This window comes from Corythoichthys intestinalis, chromosome 10 (assembly GCF_030265065.1).
Source record: "Corythoichthys intestinalis isolate RoL2023-P3 chromosome 10, ASM3026506v1, whole genome shotgun sequence".
In the NCBI taxonomy this organism is placed as follows: Eukaryota; Metazoa; Chordata; class Actinopteri; order Syngnathiformes; family Syngnathidae; genus Corythoichthys; species Corythoichthys intestinalis.
Genome location: NC_080404.1, coordinates 43,755,513 through 43,774,421, shown reverse-complemented (window position 1 = coordinate 43,774,421; position 18,909 = coordinate 43,755,513). Strand labels below are relative to the sequence as shown.

The 18,909-nt window shown below is 39.3% G+C and overlaps 1 protein-coding gene and 2 non-coding genes across 4 annotated transcripts in view; all 3 read left to right on the top strand.

Moving 5' to 3' along the window:
* Window positions 1-18,909, top strand: part of plekhh2 (pleckstrin homology domain containing, family H (with MyTH4 domain) member 2) — a 79,731-nt gene that overhangs the window by 50,847 nt on the left and 9,975 nt on the right. For both annotated transcript variants that reach the window (XM_057847683.1, XM_057847682.1), the window contains exons 21-27: window positions 4,928-5,025; window positions 6,060-6,237; window positions 10,039-10,197; window positions 10,293-10,390; window positions 11,595-11,736; window positions 11,819-11,955; window positions 16,996-17,125. In XM_057847683.1, coding sequence (XP_057703666.1) covers window positions 4,928-5,025; window positions 6,060-6,237; window positions 10,039-10,197; window positions 10,293-10,390; window positions 11,595-11,736; window positions 11,819-11,955; window positions 16,996-17,125 — 942 coding nt within the window. The remainder of the gene's footprint in view (window positions 1-4,927; window positions 5,026-6,059; window positions 6,238-10,038; window positions 10,198-10,292; window positions 10,391-11,594; window positions 11,737-11,818; window positions 11,956-16,995; window positions 17,126-18,909) is intronic.
* Window positions 857-950, top strand: trnai-uau (transfer RNA isoleucine (anticodon UAU)). The gene is made up of 2 exons: window positions 857-894; window positions 915-950. It is a non-coding gene; the product is annotated as a tRNA-Ile (tRNA).
* trnai-uau (transfer RNA isoleucine (anticodon UAU)) lies at window positions 3,468-3,561 on the top strand. The gene is made up of 2 exons: window positions 3,468-3,505; window positions 3,526-3,561. It is a non-coding gene; the product is annotated as a tRNA-Ile (tRNA).

Sequence of the window (18,909 nt, the reverse complement as noted above, 5' to 3'; positions counted from 1 at the left end):
GAAGTTGCAATTTGATCTGAGTATATTGATTCCAGAGACAAAGCAATCAACAGTTATAGATATCTGGCTGATAGTTCTCTAATCTGCGCAGTTACAGATATTACAAACTGTTTACAGCCAGGCACATTCCTTATGTACTCCATTCGTGAACACTCTAGCATACTGAGAACATGTAATGATGAGGTGATGTCATGATGAGGAGGCCTCTCGTGTAGGTCAAGACGCTGATGTTAGCCGTGGGCTCATTCTGTGGGTACATGGCGACCTGTGACCCTATCTCGGCCTTCCTCTAAACAACGTTCTTACTCTTGTACCGTATATCACTGGGTGAGTCGCCCACTTATAGGGAAGTAAAGAAGGAGAGGTTTGAAACTTCACTAATTTACAGTTTCCCTGCAGAGGCTAAATTTACAGTCTGCGTAGGCAAAACAGGTCACCTTCCCATGAAGTAACTGTTGCACGCAACGTGACTACTGCTTGACTGTTCTTCTGCTATAAGCAAAGGCTAATTAAGGTACTTTTACTTGTAGATTAAAATATAAGGTACTAAGAATAACTGCGATTAAATGCGAATAAATGTGGTTAAATACGGCGCAATTTTATCCAACTCTAACAACTGTCATATAAGTTCTGCATGCTAACCAAATGCAACACTGGAGCTGATATAAATGACTGCAGTAAATTCATTGCAATATAAAAGAATACGTCTTCCTGTACAAATTTATCCTTTCATCACTTTTGCATTCTGGTCAGTGGTTTCAGGTGTGTATTTCCCACTCTTTGAAATGATAGTGTCAAAATGCCAGTGCTGGGGAGGACCTCCAAATAAAAAATGTGCCTATATCTTTGCTTTCAAGCTCCAGTGGCGCAATCGGCTAGCGCGCGGTACTTATAGGACAGTATGTTGTAGAGCAATGCCGAGGTTGTGAGTTCAAGCCTCACCTGGAGCAGTTATGTCTTAGTGTTTTAGGATTACCTGTAACTGCTGAGAAGTCTGGAAAGTAGCGGTGGGGCAATCGGTATTGTCACAGATTACTCGAAAAAGTAATTTAATTACTGCTTATCTCTCCAAAAAGTAATGTAATTACTTAACTGATTACTTTATTATCAAAGTAACTAACTTGCTTTAAAACTAATTTATCAGGTCACTTTTTACCAATTTTTCTCCCTATGCTGCCTCAACATCAGAATGACAACAAAAATGTCATCACACGCGATTGACTTTACGATAATTGAATTTAAAGAGGAAGATCAGAATTTCTCACATGAGGCTTAATCTTCAAGTTAGCGGGGGTTTAATTAGTCGATGGAGTTGATTTCAACCACCATTGACTCGAGCCTACGCGAGCCTAATAATAAAAAATTCTTAACATTGTGTTAGGGTTTAGGGGTCAGGGTTAACAGAATCAGTCCCAATGCAAAACTCGGAAGTACGCCGGACACACGCGGTCAATTTGGCCACAAAATGTGGTGGCAACTAAGCACTTCACACTCAATCGAATTTACAACAAATCCCAACGATGCTAAACGAACCCGTCATCTCACGGCATAAGTGAAACACGAACATGATGTAAACAATGCTTGCCGGCTGACTACCCGCCGTTGCTACGGCAAAGCTCAAAAACGACTGAACATGTAGCGGCTTCAACCAATCGCTAGAACCATCCAGAATGAAGGAAAAATACTCATGTTCATTCATGGACGCACACAGATATCCATTACCTCCCAAATCTCAACAGGTGGCTGCACTCGGCTGAATGTGCACCCCGCGTTCGTCACGTCTTTCTCAGTCCCAAAACACTTAGTGCGTGTGACTCGAGACCAAAACAGGAAGTAATGGTGAGCGGTTACCATGGAAACGAACCCGTAGTGAGAAGATGGGAACCTTTCGAAGTTTTATTTCTATTTTCTATTCGAAAAGCTCTCCGTACATGACTGCAATTGTCTTCATTCTACATACATTATGAGGAAATAACAAAATTGTAACGCACAGACACTCAGGAAACTAACTTGAATCAGATTACTGGTTTCAAAAAATGAATATGTTAGACTGCTTGTTAGCTCATTCACTCCCAGCCATTTTCACCGGAGCAAGGCCCTTCGCTCCCGGCTGTTTGACTGGATTTTGACTGATTTTGCAAGGCCCACAGAAAATTCTGTTCTGTTGCTAAATAAACATGGAACCCACCAAAAGAAAGATTAGATTCTGTTCTTGCAGCAGGAAAAAATGTAAGTTCATATCTTTTTCCATTCTTCAGAAATCAGCATTAGAAAATAGCTTAGTTTGAGCAATCCAATTTCTGATGAAAAAACAGAAATTGAGCTTTTTGTGAAAGCATACATTTCAAACATAACTTTTACTTTAACACAGCTATATTTTGCTTTAGTTGCATCCCAAACATCTGAAAAAGGGTTTCCTTTTACAAAATAACATAAACAACAAGACAAATAGAGTTTTTTTTATCGCAAAGTAACAATTTATTTACACATAACTAACTGAGATGACGCTGTTGTGGCCGCGACAGTCGGGTTAACCTTTCCCTCATCGCCGCCTGTCTCATAAAGATGGAGTTTTTTTAGTCTCTGCGGGGTCTGCTCGGCGAGCAGCACCGACTCAACGACATCGTCCGCTGCACTGGTGGTCCCGGTCGTTCTGCTCGGTCGTCCTGCGCCTGGCATCCCGGGCGTCCTATCGGTTGTTCTGCTCGGTCGTCCGCCGCCTGGCATTCTTCTGCCGGCGCCCTGGCCATGCTGCCCGGCCGTTCGTTGCCGTTGAATCGGGTTGCGGGTCTTCTTACCAAATGCGCTACTGCCCTCCAGTGGCCAGTTTTATTGCTTTAAAATGGATTTTCAGCTTTGTGCTTTGGAGGTCAGTTGAATCAGAACCCAGAGATGTCTCTTCAGAAAAAATACGTAAAAGACGTATTATACATCTTTGGGACAGTGAAACAATTAAAAATAGAACGTATTTATACGTTTTTGGGAGTAAAAGAGTTAATGAAAGAACGTAATCAGATTACAGTAACGCCGTACTTAGTAACACTTATGCTCACCGCATGATGGCAACAGTAGCCTGATCCAAAACCAACAAGTCTGGACAGTGACAGGAGTGGGTGCCATATTGTTACCCATCTTGCCGCTGCTCAATGGCCAAAATAGAACAAGGACCAGCAAAAAACATGTTCTAGGGGACATTTTAACTCAAAGCCTGAGCATTGCTCTACAATGTACTGTCATGTAAGTACTGCATGCTAACCAATTGCAGCACTGGAGCTGATCTAGATTCATTGTAAAATAAAAGAATACCCTTTTTCTGTATACTATCGGTACAAATTTATCCTTTCATTCACTTTTGCATTCTGGACATTGGTTTCAGGTGTGTATTGCCCACTCTTTGAAATGATAGTGTCAGAATGCCACTGATGAGGGCCTCCAAATGAAAAATGTGGCCATACAGCTATTTTCAAGCTCCAGTAGCGCAATCGGCTAGCGCGCGGTACTTATAGGACAGTATGTTGTAGAGCAATGCCGAAGTTGTGAGTTCAAGCCTCACCTGGAGCAGAGTTATGAATTAGTGTTTTAAGATTACCTGTTAATGCCAAGAAGTATGAAAAATAGGGGTGTGACAATATTTCGAAAAAGTGATATACTAGTATCGCGATACTTTGTACCCTAAAGGGTTATGGGTATTCTCCTACCAAGAATCGATATACCCTTTTATTAGGGTCTCACGTAGGGCTGCAGCTATCGATTACTTAGGATGAGGAACATTTAATGCATTGCAGAATCAATTTCAGGAGATTTATCATTAAATGCGAATATAAAATAAAATTCCTGATTTAATTTTTTTTTTTTTTTTTTTTTTTTTTTTTTAATCAAACTATGCAGAATTGTACTTTCATTTCGCAAGAGCAATAAATGTGTTTTGACAATAAATTCAAATACCTCAAGAAAAACCAAAAAATAATAATAATTGGGGATCGAAGTGCAATAAAGGAACAATTGGCTAACTAGCATAGCAAAAGTCCACTAGCTTAACTGCTTTAAAATGCTAATTTTTTAAACTATTTTTTTTACAATGCTTTTAATGCTCTTAACAAAACATCTGAACACATATCTCCCTCCCACAAAAAAAGGTAAATATACCGCTATACGAAATTATGAACGCATAAACTTACAGCCAGCCGTATGTTGGTTAGATGAGTTATGTCATTTTAACTGTTGCCACTAGAGGGCAGTGTATCCACCCAAATCAATAAAACTAAATGCAAACTCTTTAAAAACAAACCATGACGTCCACTCTAATTAAACGAATCCTCGAAGCAGCTAAATTTGATTCACTTTTTTCTAAATAAAAACGAAAAAGAAAAGCTCATGTAATGTGATGTATGCAACTCTACCATGTTAGACTGTGCGTCCCTGGCTGTAGGGGGACGGGTATTGATAAGCATTTGCTTTTCCCGTCTGCCTCTGTCTTCGGTTTCCTATCTTTCTTCGGGCAAATTATTTCAAATTTTGTGACTGTCAAAGATTTCTTTTCTTCGGGCAAATTATTCCACATTTTGTAACTGTCAATGATACCGATGATGATGACAATAAACATTTTATTCATTCATTCATAAATTACTCGAGTTAATTGATTAATCGTTGTAGCACTAGTCTCACAGTTTAAAAAAAAAAAAAAAAGGGACCCACGGGTTGCTGCCAAAATCTTCCATTAGAACAGTGTCTACGTTATCTCAGATGTTCCCACCCCTAAAGTAAAGGAGTCAGATATTGAAATACCATTTTGTATAGGCTAATATTTTTATGTATAATGAATTGTTCATGTAAACTGCTTTGATTGCTTTTGCGTTATGTTTATGACCTTTTTTGCATGTACAGTATTTTGATGCTGATTTTGTGAATGCCATTTGTCAATCTTTAGGGCTGGCAGTTTTTAGCTCTGTGTGTTGGACTTTTTCTGCCTCAGCATCCTTTCCTTTGGCTGCTCCAAGTTCATCTCAAAAGACACGCGGACTCAAGGTGATAGTATTGCACTGAGCTGCTAATTAACATAACATCTATGACACCTCACGTGAAAAAGCAGTGGAGTACGTGCAGCGTCAAAACACATTTTCCTCCCAAAAATATAACGATACTAACTAAGTGTTTCCCGATTTTGTCAAATACCAGGGTGTGAAATGCATCTTTGGTGTGAGACACATTGTATTTATAGGTTCCTTCGGAAGGGCCATTATGTTGGCCAACCCATATTAAATGTTTAACTAATCTAAAAAAATGGGACTAAATAATGTATTTTGACATTGTATCATTTTATTTGTTTTAATTTAAAAAAGTAAATATTCTCTTTAAAATTTTGTTTAATAAACCAAACAGGGATAACTGGTAAACATTCTCTATTTTCCTTTTTTTTTTTTTTTTAAATTGTAAATATTCTGTTTTTTTTTTTTTTTTTTTTTTTTTTTTTTTTCATTTTTATTTATCTCACTAAAAAGGGGGAATAAACTAAATATTCTCCAATTCCTGGACGAGAGGAATTTTTCATGAATTTTATTTTAGTGGAAAACATCAAGTCGATGCACATGATTTACTTTCGCTGAACATACATTATGATGCGGTGAACTGGATCTGGCCAGTTTGACACCCCTGGTCCTAATATGTTTTGCCAAAACAATACACCATGAATCAGTCATTGCTTATTGGGTTGGGTGCGTGCATGAAATGAACCCTCCGATTAAATTTATTGTTATTATGGGAGTTCAGATGTGCTTCATAGATTCCTGGCTGTCATTAGTACCATTTTGACATGACGTAATGCTATCAAATCACTTTGTAGTCATATATAAAGAAAAAAAATTGGGGTTGCTTAGTCTTAATGTAGACCTGTAATTTGCTGCAATAATTTCGAGAGCCACTGTAGAAAAAAAAAAAAAAAAATTCTGCCATTCTACCTAAAATGACAAAGAATACATTTTTAACATCATTGGATTGCACAAAAATGTACTAATGACTTTTATGCCCATTAAATTTATCAATGCCTCCATTTATATTCCCAGGACTGAGGTGGGTAAATATGCCATCTACTGCCAACGTTCTATGGAGCGCACCCAGCAGAAGGGTGAGAGGCAAGCCAGACCGTCCCGGATGGAGATCCTGTCAATTCTGCTAAGGAATCCCTATCACCACTCCCTGCCCTTTAGTGTGCCGGTTCACTTTCTCAATAACACCTACCAGGTAAACACAATTAAGAAAATAATAATAATATGGAGCCCCTAAAGGGACATCGACAGAAATCAAAGAAATCTAAACCATCTGAGGCGCACCAGATAGTATGTTAGATTATTTGTAGTGCTCACCAGAAACAATCTGGTAAACATTAGCATTATATAACATTTAAGCAAGTTAGCCAATTGTTCTTTTATTGTACTTAAAGCAACACTAGGTAACTTTTCAACCTTTACAAACTATTTTCATATTATTTGTGATAATATGTCAACTGACAACTAGTTGAATGACACCTTATTTATATCTTGAGGGGGTTTGTATCACTTTCACCGTCACTAATTAACTGCCACACAAAAAGACTTACAAATGTGCTAATTTACGGCACACGTCACTTCCCCCTTTCCTCATTCATTATAAAGACAGAAGTCGATGCAAAGGCTTTCGCGCGAATGCTGCAAAGATGGCAGAGCAAGAACAGTCAAAAAGTTCTGAAGAGGGAAAAAAGAGGCTTCCAGGATATACAGAATAAACATTGGCCTGGCTTTCACTCCCTGGCGAGTTCGGGTTGGATGGGGGAGGGGGGGGTTAACCACACTAAGCCACACGGTTGCTAACCTTCATATGGTATTTTTAGCCACAACTGAATTCATTCACCAAACTTAAAAGTTGCAAAGTGTTGCTTTAAATCCTCATTGATTCTTTTTTTTTTTAATATCGTTTGAGGCTAAGCTCAGGCGCCAGTTAAGTCCAAGATTGAAGTAAAGCTCAACTAAATCCCGTTTTATCATTTTTAGCACGCCGACACTACGGGTGTCCGATGCGCACGTGAGTTTAGCCTCGAAAAATATGAAAAACATAAATAAATAAAGATCTTACAAAAGATCAATTGGCCAACTTGCATAGCAAAAGTCTGCTAGCTTAAATGCTATATAATGCTAATGTTTACTAGATTGCTTGTGGTGCACACTAAAAACAATCTGGTCAGCACCAGATAGTTTCTAGTGTGCACCACATACTATTTGGTGCGATTGGCCCGAATATAAGACGGTGTTTTTTGCATTGCAATAAGACTGAAAAAGAGGGGGTCGTCTTATAGTCGCGGTTTAGACATTATACTTATTCACGACGCTAGATGGCTCTGATATCATTGAAGCGATGTTCTGTCTCAGCTACTCTCCACATTCGCGATGCTAGATGGCGCCGGATATCATTGAAGCCAGGGGTCCCCAACCTTTTTTGCTCCACGGACCGGTGTTATTTGGGTCTTTTTTTCATGGACCGGTGTTCTGACAAATTTTCAACCCATCAAAAATTGCAACGATGTGGTTCTGCGCATGCGCGTAACGTTAAACATGGCCGCAAATGCAGCGATTCCAAAGTAAACACTACAAACTTTCTTTAAAGAAAGGAATTTTAACTTATGTTTGATCATGGAAGGACATGTAGAAAAGTTCTCCTCAGATACATCCTGCCATGTTAACTGCACACAACAACTGCACACCACTCTCTCACCATTAACGACTTCGCCTTGTCGTTAAGCATTAATTAAGAAGCCCGCTCCACAAAGATACAATATTGGAAATTATAGGAAGGTTTTCAATGCTCTCGTAGCAATGTCAGGATATTCCAGATGACTTTAATCCAGAACCTGGGTAGAGTTGTTGTCTCAAACATACGTTTAAGGTCGCCGTCATTTGCGATCTCTGCAAGCTGATCCTCCTGTTGCACAGACATGCTCGAATAACTCGGTTTATTCACAAACGGATCACGAATCCACTCCTTCGCAGTTTGTGGGTCTTCGAGGTTGTAGGCTCATCTTCTGGCTTGTCAGGTGCCCTTTTTGCAGTAAAAAATATCTCCAAAGACGTCTGTTTTCCAGTCATCTTCGCTCGTGTGGGAGCTAATTATTTCCGGGAACAAATGTGCTGCCCCCGCGGCCTAGTAGTTATTATCGAGGACAAGCGCACATAGATATATTATACAGTGCCTTGCAAAAGTATTCGGCTCCCTTGAATCTTGCAACCTTTCGCCACATTTCAGGCTTCAAACATAAAGATATGAAATTTAATTTTTTTGTCAAGAATCAACAACAAGTGGGACACAATCGTGAAGTGGAACAACATTTATTGGACAATTTAAACTTTTTTAACAAATAAAAAACTGAAAAGTGGGGCGTGCAATATTATTCGGGCCCTTTACTTTCAGTGCAGCAAACTCACTCCAGAATTTCAGTGAGGATCTCTGAATGGACCAATGTTGTCCTAAATGACCGATGATGATAAATAGAATCCACCTGTGTGTAATCAAGTCTCCGTATAAATGCACCTACTCTGTGATAGTCTCAGGGTTCTGTTTAAAGTGCAGAGAGCATTATGAAAACCAAGGAACACACCAGGCAGGTCCGAGATACTGTTGTGGAGAAGTTTAAAGCCGGATTTGGATACAAAAAGATTTCCCAAGCTTTAAACATCTCAAGGAGCACTGTGCAAGCCATCATATTGAAATGGAAGGAGCATCAGACCACTGCAAATCTACCAAGACCCGGCCGTCCTTTCAAACTTTCTTCCCAAACAAGGAGAAAACTGATCAGAGATGCAGCCAAGAGGCCCATGATCACTCTGGATGAACTGCAGAGATCTACAGCTGAGGTGGGAGAGTCTGTCCATAGGACAACAATCAGTCGTACACTGCACAAATCTGGCCTTTATGGAAGAGTGGCAAGAAGAAAGCCATTTCTCAAAGATATCCATAAAAAGTCTCGTTTAAAGTTTGCCACAAGCCACCTGGGAGACACACCAAACATGTGGAAGAAGGTGCTCTGGTCAGATGAAACCAAAATTGAACCTTTTGGCCACAATGCAAAACGATATGTTTGGCGTAAAAGCAACACAGCTCATCACCCTCAACACACCATCCCCACTGTCAAACATGGTGGTGGCAGCATCATAGTTTGGGCCTGCTTTTCTTCAGCAGGGACAGGGAAGATGGTTAAAATTGACGGGAAGATGGATGCAGCCAAATACAGATGTACTGCTAGCAGTCCAATCAATGGATTTCTGTGACGACATTCTAATCCATCCTGTACTACTATATCTAGAGTAGACAGTGATATTGGTGTGTTAAGCAGGGGCACAGGGTTAATTCGGCCAGAATGCAGTCGTTAATAAATTATTGTTTCTGTGCGGCCCGGTAACAAATGCGCCACAGATGGGGCAGATGGGGACCTCTGCATTGAAGTGATGTTCTGTCATGACAGATCTCAGCTACTCTCATGTTTAACCAGTTTCCATTATTTAATTGCAATGTTTTTCCTTATTCAGATTTGTTTCAAGACTACAGTTACAGTTAGACTTCATTTTGATGGTTAATGCAGTTGTATCAATTTTGTTGTTTTATCACAATAGATTGGTTTATTTACATTACAAAAACCAGAAGCCATTCATTTACGAATGTGATTGCATTTTAGTTTACATATTTAAATCTTCAGATATTAAGATTTGGATGAGGCAACATCACATGCTTTTTCTCTCAAATATATTGTTATAATCAGTTGTTTCGGATGTACTGTAATTATTTTCTGTATAAAAATTAATTTGGTGTTCAAAAAGTCTTTTTTCAAAGTTGACTCTTGAAAATGAGGGGGTCGTCATAAGGTATTTCTGTCGATGTCCCATTAGGGGCTCCTTAATTTTTTTTTTTTTTTTAAAGATAATATTGATCCGGCAGTGATTGTGACAAGCTATTTGAAAACCCTGTATTAATTCTGGCTTAATCTACTACATCTTGCTAAAAGTGATTACCTTTTCATAGGTGGTAAGTTTTGATGCGTCCACCACAGTGGACGAGTTCCAGTGTCGCCTCAATCAGGACACCAGCATGAGGAAAACAGGGCTGTCAGGTTTCAGTCTGTACACTGATGACCCTACTGGACGGGAGCTAGAACACTGCTTGCATCAGGGGAGCATTAAGGTTAATTACTAATCAACTAAATGCTTCTGTTTGTTGGGTGGATGATTTCACTTAGAAAGTGTGTGTTGTGTTTGTGTATTGCATGTCTATGGCAGATTTGTGATATTATATCCAAGTGGGAACAAGCATCCAAAGAACAAAACACTGGGAAGTCAGAAAACACCAGAACAGTTCGCCTCACCTACAAAAACAGGTATTCCAGGAAATATACTGTAGTCTTAGTTGTTCTTTTTTTACCGCGTCTACTAAAAATATAAAATTTTTAACTAAAGATGTCTTGATCACATACTTTTGTACCTGAGTTCGAGTCAACTGATTTTGAGGATTTGCCAATACCGAATCCACATCCGACAAATGTCTATGTATTCAGAAGAAAAAAACCAATTTCCATAATGATAGTTATAGTTAGTTAGTGCAGCAGTGGTTTAAACCCAAAAAACAATATATAGAAATCCTAGCCATTTTGTGTAGTAAAAAAAGTATATATTTTAGTGCTGCAAGGATTAATCGATTAACTCGAGTAATTTGATTGGAAAAAAGATTCGAATGAAATTTTGCTGTTTCGAGTATTCGTTTAATTAAAGTGGTGTTATAATGGTTTGTTTTAAAATTGTTTGCATGTAGTTTTATTAATTTGGGTCGAAACACTGCACTCTAGTGGCAACAGTGAATATGATATAACTGATTTCACATGGCTGAATCAGGCTGCTCCCTGTTAAGACCCACATAAGCTAAGTTTTTGTTTGTGCGTATGTTTTTTTAATACATTCGTAATTTAGTTTATAAGTACATTTAGCCTTTTTTTGTGGGAATATGTGTTTGAACCATGTGTTAAGAGCATTTAAAAAAAAAGTTAGCATTTTATAGCTTTTGAGCTAGCGGCGGACTTTAGCGAAGTTAATTAGCCAATTGTTCTGTTGTTGTACTAAGATCCTCATTTATTTATTTACTTTTATACTTCAGCTCGGGTATTTTAATTTTTTATGTTCCTTATCCGTTTACTCGATTATTCAAACTAGTTCATCCATTAACTAAAATAATACTACTATAGACTACTAAAATAATCAATAGCTGCAGCCCTAATATATTTTTGTGTCTTGCGGCAAAATCTTTGTAACTCTGGATTATTTTGTCGCTTTATAGTGCTTAAAAATAAAAAATATTTTTAAACCTCGATTTTTTTCCACCCAATTTTGATATGGCGCTGAAAGATGAGCAAGCACACCTAGTCCTTCCAGTTTTAATGAATTGGACTTCTATTGGTATCAGTGGCAGCCAATGAGTTATCAATGACATGATCTTAACTCAAGTTTGTTATTTTCAATGAACCCTATCAAAATTCTTCCACTTAAAGTTCATGTATCTGAGATTGACCTTTGACCTTTGCACATTTCCAGGCTATACTTCTCCAGTCAGGTGAGAGGAGAGTCAGAGAGAGAAAGGTTATTGTTGGCCTATCAGATCAATGAGGCCATTGTAGCAGGACATTTTCCTGTCAACAAGGAATTGGCCCTGGAAATGGCTGCCTTACTTGCGCAGGTCTGAAAGTTCTTAGATATTTCTCATTTATAAATCAGAATATTTGTTGTATTTTCATTGTCTGTTTTTAATTATTTATTAGGTTGAGTTCGGGGATTTTGAACGTCCCTTCTCGACCCCCGGACCAGTTCAAATTAAATCCAACCAAACCTTGAAACAGGTCCTGGACAGATTCTACCCCAAACACTACCGTCGGACCGCATCCGAGGAGCAATTTAGGTAGTAGAATACACTATCCGTCAAAGCATCTTCAAAAATCCATCTAGTGTACACTGTACCTTCTTCAGAATGGGGCTTATTTACATCTTTGTAGGAGTTGGTCAAAATAATAGCCCTTCAATTCACCTAAAATGGCTGTTTCAAACTCTATGAGGTACAGTCTATAGATATATAGATACAGTTTTCCCACTTAGAAATCATGGAGGGGTTTGAAATTTTCATCGTAGGTGTATGTCCACTGTGAGAGAGATAATCCAAAAAGAAAAATCCAGAAATCACAATGTATGATTTTTTTAACAATTCATTTTTGTGATACAGCTGCAAATAAGTATTTGAACACCTGAGAAAACAAATGTTAATATTTGGTACAGGAGTCTTTGTTTTCAAATACAGAGGTCAAATGTTTCCTGTAGTTTTTCACCAGGTTTGCACACACTGCAGGAGGGATCTCGGCCCACCCATCACTCAGGTTTCTTGGTTGTCGCTGAGAAACACGGAGTTTGAGTACCCTCCAAAGATTTTCTATTTGGTTTAGTTCTGGAGACCAGCTAGGCCATGCTAGAACCTTGTTAGGCTTCTCAAGGAGCCACACTTGGTTTTTCTGACTGTGTGCTCATCCTCTCTTTAATACAGTGCACTCCTCCTGTCCCATGCGCAGCAAAACACCCCCAAGCATGATGCTACCACCCCATGCTTCACAGTAGGGATGGTGTTCTTTGGATAGTACTCATCTTTCTTTTTCCTCCAAACACAGTTAGTGGAATTATGACCAAAAGATTCTATTTTACTCTCATCTGACCAAAAAACTTGCTCCCATGACTACTCTACATCATTCAAATGGTCATAGGCAAACTTAAGGCGGGCCTTAACATGTGCTGGTTCAAACAGGGGAACCTTCCGTGCCATGCATGACTTCAAAGCATGACATCTTAAGCCTGAGTTATGCTTACGCGTTGCGGTGACGGCGCAGCGACTACGGCGTCATTCGACATTCGATGGTTCTCCGGCCAGGTGACGTGTTGCTCTGTAATTCACCGCCAAGCAACAAGAGGGGTGTGGCGTTATGTTTGTACGGTTTTGGGGCATGCTTGTTGACTTCCTTTTGTCTAGTTTAACTGAGAAAAAAATAAATAAACAATGCAAGATGGAACGCTTGAATGTGGATCTTCAGCTCATCAAGATTGAATAAATGTTGATCATACAAATGTTGAGGCACAGGCGACGCAGAAGACGGTTTCGAGGCGATCTGTCCAACTTTTGATGCCGCATAGACAGTTCTATCCTAGGGTGGAAACCAGCTAACTGTAGCGGCTAGCTTCAAACTGTCATCGAGCACTGCAATCAGCGTTTTGTCCGAGGTCTGCAAAGCCCTCCTGCTCGATTTGTTTGCCGTGTTCTACAACCAGCCAGTGGGAAGCCATAGCAGGTTTCTGGCGTCAATGGAACTTCCCAAACTGCGTTGGAAGCCTTTTAACGTTATCATAAAAGCACCGAGGCACTCTCAATCAGTGATGATGTATCGTGTGTAAACTGTCTGTTGTTGAAAATTAAACATCAAAACAACTCTTTTGGCACCAAACCTGTGCTTTATTCGTCATATACTTCAAGTGTGACACGTAAATAAGTCACAGACTCACAGCAAATATATGTACACAATAAATAATGAAGTGCACCAACCAAAAATACGACATAAAGTGATAAAAAGCTGGCAGTTTTTGGCCGACTGGGTCACCGCTTCGTGTGGCCACTCGATTCCGAACACACACGTCTCGGCGGTTCTTCCACTTTTTTATTCAATTGCTGACCTTGCCATTTGGCAATCTTTATGATGTCTTGACGAGACTTGCTCTTCGATTATACTCCCGTCGGCTTCGTCCATTTTTGCGTGTAGAAAAATCATGTTTGATCCTATTCTACAATGGCAGTGATTTCGCGCTGAATCGGAAACAACAGTCTGAGCGGACCAATGACAGTCCATTTCCGCCACTTCATATGCGTTGATTTGACGCTAGGGTTTGAAAATTCAATAGGAACACATCAGGCTACGGCGCAGGGGTGTGAATCGCGTCTTCCTTGACGGCGCAGGTCTGACGTGGAAGCATATGTCTAGGCCTTTAGTGTATTACCAACAGTAACCTTGGAAACGGTGGTCCCAGCTCTTTTCAGGTCTTTGACCAACTCCTATCGTGTAGTGCTGGGCTGATTCCTTACCTTTCTCAGGATCATGGAGCTCCACGAGGTGATATCTTACATGGGGCTCCACTCCGATTGAGTTTGACCGTCATGTTTAGCTTCTTCCATTTTCTAATGATTGCTCCAACAGTGGACCTTTTTTCACCAAGCTGCTTGGCAATTGCTCCGTAGCTGTATCAAGCCTTGCAGAGGTGAACAATTTTTTCTCCAGTGTCCTTGGACAGCTCGTTGGTCTTGACCATGTTACAAGTTTAAGTTTTACTAATTGTATGGGGTGGACAGTAGTGGAGTCAACAATAATCGATGCGGCGATGCATCCCGATGCGGGGCATGGACGAATCGATGTGGGCAACAAGCCGAATCAATTCAGCGCATTTTAAAATATATAAGTACGTTCAAAAATCTTCCCTGCGCAATTCCGGTGATGCAACGGATTTGGTTTCCCCATTTGTATTATTATTCTCATGTTTCATTTTTTACACACCGCATAACTCTGGTCTAGTTTCCCAACAACCTCGTAGAAGCCAAAATGTCTCCAGATGTCTGATTTCAATGTCTTAGGTGCATCAATAATCTTTCTCGCTCCCTCTTTCTCCGCTTCAGCCATTGTTATGTTATGTCCTATCTCTTAGAGGTTAGATCTTGTGCCCGAACCCGATTAACATTTTGGGCCCGACCCGAAATGTTAAGCATTCACGTTCGGGTCAGGTCGGGCTGCCGCGCCGGACTAATATATATATATATTTTTTAATTTTAATGGGATAAAACCGAGAGCAGGCTCTCTGTATTGTGCATTTGCTTGTGCACGCACATGAACGCCGTGGCCCGCATGTTTTTGTTTATATTAAACTTTCCCAGCGTTATTTCGTTGTGTAAATGCTTTTATAATGATCATAAAAATATGTAGACTATTTAAACATTAAGAAAACTTGCGGTTTTTTTCTGCCAACTGAGAATTCGTTACGAAAGACACTTTTATTTATGCACACAAAGGCAACACAAATGTGATCCTTTTGAATCTTCTCTGTGTGCCTGGAAAACCGCATAGTTTTTGTTTTTTAATATTAAACTTTCCCGGCGTTATTTGGTTGTGTAAATGCTTTGATAATGATCATAAAAATATGTAGAGTATTTAAACATTAAGAAAACTTACGTTTTTTTCTGCCAACTGAGAATTCGTGACGAAAGACACTTTTATTTATGCACACACAGGCAACAGAAATGTGATCCTTTTGAATCTTCTCCTCTGTGTGTCTGCAAAACCCAAGGTTTTTTTTTTTTTTATATTAAACTTTCCCAGCGTTATTTCGTTGTGTATATGATTTTATAATGATCATAAAAATATGTAGACTATTTAAACATTAAGAAAACTTGCGTTTTTTTCTGCCAACTCGAAGAAATGAAAATAAATTTCTGCTGCTGCTTTTTTTTCACTCCAACAAAAAAATAAAAACAACAAAAATTCGGGTTTTTCGGTCTGGGCCTGCAAATCTAGTTAATTGATCGAGCTCGGGCCGGGTCGGGCTTCAATATCAACGGACCGTGTTGGGTCGGGCTGGATTTTTTAGGCCCGATCCAACCTCTATTGCACATATATAGTGGGCTATAATTAGGCCTATATTTTACTTCTGTTCTACATTGCAATTTAGTTGATGTTTTGTTTGCAACTGAATTGACCCCTGGATTGATATTGCGATAAAGATGCTGCTGCGCTACAATATTTTCTTTGTCGTTTTCTTTAATATGTACTTGAATATTTTTATTGATGGGTCGTTGTGACTAAAATACAGTGACTGTTATTATTGATTTTGCACAGGAGTTAATGTGTTGCACTGTGTGAAAGGCTGCTACTGTGTGTAAAAAAAAGAAAGCCCTGGTCTCATTCAAAGCACTAATTAAATGCTGTGATCTGTTTTTTTTTTTTATATATATCTGAAAGTATTTTCATTTGACTTCAACCAGAAGTGATACAAGAGCCAATAAAAAGTTGTTTAATGTCTGACCGCTCGTGTTGCCTCATGATTCACGAAAAATATGTTTTGCTTTAGAATTTTAATGCATCCCAGGCTTTAATGCATCGCGATGCATTGCCGAATCGAACCGAATCGAATCGTGACCCTCTGAATCGAATCGAATCGAATCGTGGCCCTCCGAATCGTAATCGAATGGAATCGTGAGGGCAGTGCCGGGCAGTGCCGTGTCTTAAAGCTGCTATCGACCCCAAACAAGTGCATCGTGTTCAGGATAACACATGGAGTAGACTTTTAATAGCCGGACTAACAGGTTTTTCAGGGTTAGAATTCCAGCTGATAGGCAGGTGTTCAAATGCTTATTTGCAGGTGTACCACACAAATACATTGTTAAAAAAATCATGCCTTGTGATTTCTGGATTTTTCTTTTTAGATTACAGTATCTCTCTCACAGTGGACATGCACCTACCATGAAAATTTCAGACTCCTCCATGATTTGTGGGAGACCTTGCAAAATAGCAGGGTGTTCAAACACTTATTTTATTCACTGTACATGCACTTGCAAAAACCTTTCGAGCATGTTGACTCTCCCAGTCTTAACTTGCTCACAGAATCCTAACTCATTGACGTCCAATACATTTCGACGTAGAAGGCTGGCAGCAAATGATCAGTCAAAATGGAATGGTAGTCTAGTGCTGTCAATGGCAGTAAAACATGAGTATTCACTCCCAGCCCTTCCAGTTCAAATTAATTGGACGTCTATCATTCATATCGTATGTCAATGGCAGGTAATGAGTTAATAATGGATTAAGTTGTGTTGCACAGCTAACTTCTAGGAAAATTTAATGAGTATGATTGATGATTTTTTCCCTTCTAGACAATTACTCCAACGTCTGTCTGCTCGCTGGTCCTCACTCAAGGGTCGAAGTTCATCTGAGTGTGTGAGGATTTATCTGACTGTTGCTAAAAAGTGGCCTTACTTTGGTGCCAAATTATTTGAAGCTGAGGTGAGTGTCGACTGAGATATAACGAGTATGCATTCAATGCATTTATATTTAACATGAATTTGCATGTGCAGAGGCACAACCTTATAATCAATAGCATATAAGTACTGCAATAAAATTACAGGGTGATCCCAAAAAACGGGGACTTTTTAACAATCCAATAAAACAGAGAGATGGACAAAAACTATTTTATTCATAGTAATTGAAAGCCTAAAACATGCCATTTAAGAAACAATTATAGATTTTTCATTTGGAAAAATTATGTCTTTTAAATGGCGCATGAATTCATTCCTGAAATCTGCTGTTGACGCACTTGAAAAAACGGGAATTTTTGCATATTGTCAGACGTGAGCAAGTGGCACCATTGCGAGACATTGACCTTGTGAAAGTGAGCAATGGGCCAGTTTAGTAAGCATGCTGAATTCGGGATGAAATTCACAGTATCCCAACTCAGATGAGGAATCGCAACAGTGGATTTCAAGAATGCATTTGTACAGGCTGATGCCATTTAAAGAACATCATTTAAAAATAATAATAATTTAATGTCAGCATTGCGTCTTAAATTGCATGTATTAAGGTTTCAATTACTATAAAATATTTTTACTCCATCACTCTTGATTTTAATGGATTGTTAAAAAGTTCCTGTTTTCTTGATTCACAATGTATTAACAATTGCATATCATTTAGCTGGCCTGTATATCTGTCTTTGATCGGAATAATGGGAACCTTAGATAGCATTTTACACCATATTTAAAAAATATATATATATTGTGCTTTTATTTGTAGATTCACAGCAGTTCTTTTTTTTTAACATGTTAAATAGGGATGTCCAGATCACATATTTTTGTACCCGAGTCTGAGTCACCTGATTTTGAAAATCTGCCGATACCAAATCCCAATCTGATACCGGAGAAAAAAAGTGTTTTTTTTTCGTTGTTGTTTTGTTTTTGTTTCTTCAAGTTTTAAACATGTTACTGTCCAACATGCCGCCTTCATAATGTGAATTATTTTTAAACAAGAATAACGTAGAAAAATGCTTGTCTTAATCAAATGCCTCCTTGAGTGAGTCTACTCAAATCAGCTCACGGTGCGCTTCTCATTTACATAGTGAGTTGCCACAGCACACTATCGCTAATGTGTAACAAGCTAAACGATGATTGACACCTGTGCGCCGTTTATCGTTGAGCTACCAAGCTTCTTTGGCAAGATCAAAGCTACAAAACTGTCAATCATTGTTAACTTTAAGTAGCTAACTCCAGGGCACTGCTGAGTACTGACCTAGATAAGCAGCAGGAGGGAGAGTATGAAGCTGTACGAGCATGAAGCAGAAAAACATACCTTGATTTTCGGACTATAAGGCACACCTGTAGCCTGGTACACCAGACTCACTGCTGTTCCAGCTATAGAGTCTGGTGACCAATGAGCGGATCAAATTTCCAGAGCAGAGCAAGCCACAGCAAACAGACAGCAGAGTGGACCAATCAGCAACGGGCAGACGTGACGTTGGTAAAGCGACAACTCTCGTGCGGCGTGAGCGGAGACCGGAGAAGTTTATTTAACATGGCTAGCGCGAGATAGACTGTTGTCAATGACTTGAGTCGATGTGTTTTTGGTAATTTAAAACTAATTCTACCGTGGACTGGAACATAATATTGGCTCTCCTGTTCGCCATCTGTATTGTTGTGGAGACGACTTCCGACGCGGAAGAGTGACGTTGCTCGTTAAGAACACGTTATGCAAATAAACAAATCTAAGGCTACGTTCATACTACAGGTCTTAATGCACAA